This window comes from Ornithodoros turicata, chromosome 2, assembly GCF_037126465.1.
Source record: "Ornithodoros turicata isolate Travis chromosome 2, ASM3712646v1, whole genome shotgun sequence".
Classification (NCBI taxonomy): domain Eukaryota; kingdom Metazoa; phylum Arthropoda; class Arachnida; order Ixodida; family Argasidae; genus Ornithodoros; species Ornithodoros turicata.
In genome coordinates this window covers 76,262,580-76,269,137 of record NC_088202.1, presented here as the reverse complement: position 1 = coordinate 76,269,137, position 6,558 = coordinate 76,262,580, and the positions used below count along the sequence as shown (strand labels likewise).

Here is a 6,558-nt window from a genome sequence, read left to right as displayed (position 1 = left end):
ACGACCAAGTCGGCGCCATGGGCCATGTTCGCGTTCTCCCAGGAGGCAGTGCGAAAAGTGCAAACGCGAAAAAAAAAAAAAAAGGAGCGGTCACAGGTGATTTTATCACGTGCTTGTGGTAGTTCCTGTGTTCATTTGCGCACGCCGCTCCTGGGGTGGTATTACTTCCTCTCCTCACACTAAATATCTATCATTGACAGAAAATAGGTCATCGTACAGTCACTAAATAGGGGTACAGATCATCGCATTCCTTTTTTGCGCCGGAGCTGCCGTTCGGTGTCCGCGATTGGGCCCGATCATGTCACGTGGTTTCTCCTTCCAAGAACATGCCGTCCATGTTGAGTCACCTCCATCAAATACCGGTTTCCTCAGTTGCGCGCTGGCTCGACTCCGCGCTGTTCTCCGGCGGAGAAGGGGGAGAATGGCGTCCCATTGCTAGGCGACGCAGACGCGTCGGGCCCAACATGGCGGGCGCGTTCGCCGACATGGCGCAGTGTCGCTACTCTGCTCCCTATTTGGTGACTCTAGGTCACCGTTTCTTTCAGGTTCCGCTACGATTCAGTTGGCAAAAGTGCTCCATGCGGTTGGCCCCTTACTCTGGGTCGATCTTGTAAAGAATTGAACCTCGAGCACATGCAGCTAGCCAGGAGGTACTGCACGTCTGTTGTTTGAGCGCACTCAAAATTTTTGCCCCGCGTCAATCATTATGAAAGAAATTGGGGAAAGGTGGACGTGCCTGAGTTAAAGGGAACTGCGTGCGGCAGTGTCCGCAACCTCGCTGCCTGCAATACCACAGCGACTAGGGATACACTGCACTTGGATATCACAACCTCTTAAAACTGCAGCATGGTATGTGTGCAGAACATCTTGTACTGCTAATGCCAGAGATCCCAGAGTGAACATGGAAGCCAGAGCTTGTAACGCACACCTTGACTCGCTATAGATTATCAAGTGAATTGAAGATCGGGAGCGGATATAACTTAGTGCCATTTGAACTCCACGAAGTTCATCGGTCGAAGCAGAGGTGACGCGATACAGACGTACAGCTCTTTCGATATTCACCTACGGGATAACAAGTGCACACGAGGAGCTACATGAGGTCGACGCAAACAACGAAAATTGGCTGAGGCAGACCACATTTAGGGAATCAGAAGAGCGGCAGATCAGAAGACTGAGGTTCGATTCCTGGCGTCAGCAGCTCTTTCCCCTGAATTGTTTGAATTCGTAGATGCATCCGTGAAAATCTGTCTTCTGCCTCCGGTACTGTTTGGTAACTCAAGACTGAACTCGCGGAGGACAGGCGTTGGTCCGTAGACCAGCCACATTGATGCTTACGTTAGGAGATCCCACCCAAGCAGCGCGCCAATACTGGACCCATATGGGCTGCCAGGATTATCAATATTGGTCGAATATGGGCTGCCAATATGGGGAGTGCAACCTGGCCCCATATAGAACCAAAATGGGTTGCCCATATTGGCAAGCCCATTTCGCGCCAATATTTCTGTGATAATGCTAACGTGGAGTCCTTGTACTAATAAAGAATCTTCCGGTATAATATCCACCACTGATATTTACTTATCTCTTCTTTTTGCTTTTTCGTTTGTGCAGACTTTCTTATTGATCCACGTTGCATAGCATTACAAAAAAAAAAAAAAAAACACTCCATCGCCCTAAGAACGAAGAACAGGTGCTACGCCCATCTTGCTGAAGGACCCAAGCAGTCCCGCGGAACTGCCAATGCCAAACATCCATCAGAAGCCTTCAGTGGGATCGCAATAGTGTGTGAACCAAAATTTCCAACCCCGCTGCTAGACTACAAATGAGCGAAACACTTTCGTGATGGTGACGGACATACGCCTCAGCAACGCACGTTGCATGCAGTAACTTGAAAGTACCTAGCGTTACAGAAGAGACATCCCTTCCTATCAAACATTGTGTTTTTTACTTGACCTGCCGCAATTGCGTTCTCATTCGCGGAACCAGCGACATTTTAGCCGGAATGAAACGTCTGATACCACTGTCGCATATGCGCGTTAGTTACCTGTATCACTGACTCCTCACGTGATACTCAACGTCGCATCGCGCGACCTTCGCAGCACGCTTCTTCGGTGCAGAAGAGGCAGGGAAGCAAAAGAGGCCGGGCCTCATCACCAAAAGAGTCCTGCTACAGGACAATGCACGCCCGCATACTGCGCATCTAACGACACGCACCTTACAGGAACTTGGCTTGGAGTTGCTGCCACATCCCCCTTACAGTCCAGACCTCGCCCCCAGCGATTTCCATCTCTTTGGGGCCACTGAAGGTGTTCCTGAGGGCCGCCACTTCGGCTGCGACGACGAGGTCAAGAATGCGGTCCGATCATGGCTGCTACGCGCCGGTAAGGATTTCTACGCTGCTGGCACCCAAGCCCTCGTGAAACGCTGGGACAAGTGCATTAGTGCAGTTGAAGATTACGTTGAAAGATAAAACTAATTTCTCACCTGTAAGTTCGTTTTACTTTTGCGAAAAATGAAAAGTCCCGGTCTGACTTGAACACCCCTCGTATAATCAAGATCGAGGCAACAGTGTCCCAGGTAGGGTTGCCACCCGGCCGGTTACTTGCTCGTTCTGCCGGTTGAAAGGTAATAGCGGCAGGCTTTTGCCCGTATTTGCAGCTCAAGTCATTTTCATAGAGGCTTTTCCGAGGCTTTTGCTTCAATATTGGAAGAGTAAGCTGGGCCGTGGACACGGGATCGACAATCGTGGTGTTTTCTGTACTCACACCATTCGGTCAACTCGTGTCGACGTTGCAGTTTCTGTCCTCCTAGCAACCTTCTCAAAACACTCATACAATGATTTCGTGTGTTTTTTTTTTCTTTTTGTCTAGTTATCCATTATATTGTTGGGTTTGGAGGGACAGGAACATCGGTTTTCCCGCACTTCTTGTGTCCCTGATATTCCTTACTCTCCATTTCCTCTCGCCCTCCCCTCTTCCTTGGCCGATATCTCTTCCACGGAAAGATGACAACCCTTGTCCCAGATGTAAGAACAGAGTCCAAGGAATGTAAAAAGGTGTCCCCACTTGTCTTCATCCAGTTTCACTTGCGGGCATAACCCGCGTAGAATAAAATCAGTTGGGCTCCTGCCACCAAATCAACTTGTTGTCTCGTGCCTGAGTCCAACATTTGGTGACCCAGACAGTTCCTTTCTGGAACTTCGGCCCGTGCCCCGCCATGTCACTCGGCGACCGTCAATCTACTCCGGCCCCTTCACCGCAGTCTCCATTGGCCGCTGTCGCCGTGAAGCTACCACCGTTCTTCGACCCAAATCCTTCGGTATGGTTCTTGCAGGTCGAAGCTCAATTCCACCTTGCCGGCATATCTTCCCAACTTACCAAATTTTATGATGTGATGTCAGCCCTTACCCCATCTGCGGCAGACGGAGTCTATGACATCCTGGCGAATCCACCGCCCACAACACCTTTCGATCAACTCAAGCAGGCCCTTCTCCAGAGAACAACGTCTTCCAGCCGCTCCCGTTTGCAGCAACTGCTCTCGCTAGAGGAGCTTGGAGATCGCCGCCCCTCTCAGTTGCTTCGGCGTATGCGGCAAATGCTAGGCGACAATTCTGCTTCCCTGGATGACACCATTCTTCGTGAACTTTTTCTCCAGAGGCTTCTACAAAACGCGCAAATGGTCCTAGCCACTGCGGCAGACATGTCCCTCGACCAACTGGCAACGCTTGCCGACGCCGTTGTCGAAGTTGCAAGCCCAACATTGTCCGCGGTGTCCTCCCACCAGCCTGCTTCGGAACCCGTGCCGTTGCCATCGCGCTCGCGCTCACAAGCCACAATCGATGACCTCTGCCGCGAGTTCCGTACCCTCGCGTCGCTCATAGCCGCCTCCTATGCGCCTTCTACATCACGACGCGATTCCAGCCGGCGATGTCATGGTCGAGCTCACCACAGTCCAAGACGTTCCCGTTCCCGGTCAGCCACCAGAGACCAGAGCCCCTCCATTTGCTGGTACCATCGTCGATTCGGTGCCGAGGCACACCATTGACTCCTTCCTTGCTCATGGCACCAGGGAAACCAGCCAGCGGATCATTGATGGCGACCAATGGTCCAGGCACTTCTCCCGGTCGCCTATTCTACGTCCGCGAACAAGCGTCAGCTCGCCGTTATTTAATTGATACCGGGGCTGAGGTGAGCGTGATCCCCGCGAGCCGCTGCGACAGGCAACAACAACCTCTCTACTCCCTCACAGACATCAACGGATCGAAAATCCCGTCGCAGACGCCCTGAGCCGCGTAGACATTTCAGCCATCGCCTCCTCACCAGAGGTGGGCATTTGTCCTTACGAGTCTCGCCCTCACCTCAGTTTTCTGGGAGAAAAATTTTTTCTCACCTTACCTCACCTCAAAATTTCTCCTCACCTCACCTCAAAAAATTTTTGAAAATTTTCCTCATCTCACCTCACCTCAAAGGAGTTTTTGAGACTTTTCCTCACCTCACCTCATTTTTTTGAAATTTTCCTCACCTCACCTCAATTTTTTCAAGCTATTTGTGTATTCGGTGTGACGTTCGCAGGGGGGGGGGGATATGTTTAATGCAAAGTAAGAAAAAAGAGAAGGGATTGAAGAATTTTCATCAGTAAAGTCGCGTTGGCTTTGAGTGACTACCAACGAACTCGTGAAATTGCTTCGTCAAGTAACGTTTTTTTTTTTTTTTTTTTTTTTGCTGGCAGATTTGGCCTAATCAATCACAAGAAACGCTTCGTGGAACGATTGTTATACGCGTAAGAGTTGCGCGTATCACCGGCGAGAAAGGAGGACAGTCCCCGCCCAGGTGAGAGATAGAAGGTGCAAAAAGAAGGAAATATATCCCGTGTACGCGCGGAAAGAGTTTTCATAAAGTGCGCGTTCATAGAGTTTTCCTCACCTCACGTCACCTCAAAAATTTTTAAAAAGATTTTCCTCACCTCACCTCACCTCAAAATGTTTCTTGAAAATTTTCGTCACCTCTCCTCACCTCAAAAATTTTTTGAAGATTTTCCTCGCCTCAACTCACCTTACCTCAAATATCGTGAGGTGAGAGTGAGGTGAGGTTGCCCCACGCCCTCGTGAGGGTGCCCACCTCTGCTCCTCACCGGTCTCCCCAGAACGACTGGCCGAACTTCAGTCTTCCGACGAGGAAATAGAATCATTCCGCAGGTCTCCTTCCACCGGCCTTCGCCTAGAAGACGTGCCCATCCCCGGCTCCGGCAGCACGCTCTGCTGCGATATGTTATCCGGCACTCCTCGTCCATTCTTACCCCAGTCCGTACGCCGTCAAATGTTCGACCACCTTACTCCACTGCACACCCTGGCATCCGGGCCTCACAGCAGCTTGTCGCTGCCCACTACGTATGGCCCGGAATGCGTAGCGACATCACGCACTAGGTGCGCTCCTGCATTCCGTGCCAACGGTCCAAAGTCGACCGTTATTCCACTACTCCACCCGGAAGATTTCTTGAACCAGATACGCGCTTTACTCACGTCCATCTCGACATCGTCTGCCCCGTGCCTCCATCTCGGGGATTCCGGTACTTGATCGACAGATTTTCCCGATGGCCAGAAGCCTCGCCCATCGCAGATATCTCCGCTCCTACAGTGGCCGCCGCTCGACGAGAACTGGGTCGCCCGATTTGGCGCTTCCTCTACTATTACGACGGACAGAGGACGCCAGTTCGAGTCCACGCTATTTTCCGAACTGGCCGTCCTGCTCGGCCGACACAAGACCAGAACCACCGCCATCACCCCGCTGCGAACGGCATGGTAGAACGGCTGCATCGCAGTCTCAAGACCGCCCTCAAAGCTGCCTCCACCTCTACCTGGACAGAAGCGCTCCCGCTGGTGAGCCTTTCATTACGCTCCACAGTGAAGCAGGACCTGCGCTGCACGCCCGCAGAAATTGTTTACGGGACGACCCTTCGTATCCCCGGCGCCTTCTTCCCGCCTTCGGCCCCAGCTTGTCCAACTGACATGACGTCTTACGTCGACCGTCTACGGTCCGCACTCGGCCACCTCCAGTCTCATCCTCCCCGGTCTTGCTCACGCGCAACTTTTCAGCACCCTCTCCTGCAGACGACCACTCAACGTTTTTGTGCGTCACGACGGGGTGCGCAAGCCTCTTCAGCCTCCATACGACGGGCCTTATCTGGTCACGCATCGTGGTCCCAAGCATTTCACCCTGCAAATCGCCGGTCGCACAGAAACCGTATCCGTGGGCCGGTTAAAGCCGGCATTCCTGGACGACCAAGCCTACCGTCCCTCCTCAGTAACACCGGCCGTGCCGCCTCATTCTTCACCTTCAGCCCTACCTTCTACGTCCACCACTCACCGTCGCTTGCCTCCACGTCGGGTCCGCTGGGCTGCCCCTCTCCGCACCGTTCATCTCATCAACCGCTCTGCTGAGGGGTGCGCCATGTAGCAGCCCCAGCGCTGCCACCATCGTCATCCAGTTCCACTTGCGGGCATAACCCGCGTAGAATAAAATCAGTTGGGCTCCTGCCACCAAACCAACCGGTTGCCTCTTGCCT

At 52.5% G+C, this 6,558-nt stretch overlaps 1 protein-coding gene across 1 annotated transcript; it reads left to right on the top strand.

Annotated features, from left to right (window-relative positions):
- Nucleotides 1–3,213: 3,213 nt before the first annotated feature.
- Nucleotides 3,214–4,041, top strand: LOC135384791 (uncharacterized). The gene has a single exon (XM_064613977.1). The coding sequence runs from the start codon at nucleotides 3,214–3,216 to the stop codon at nucleotides 4,039–4,041; it is 828 nt and encodes a 275-aa protein (XP_064470047.1).
- Nucleotides 4,042–6,558: the final 2,517 nt, after the last annotated feature.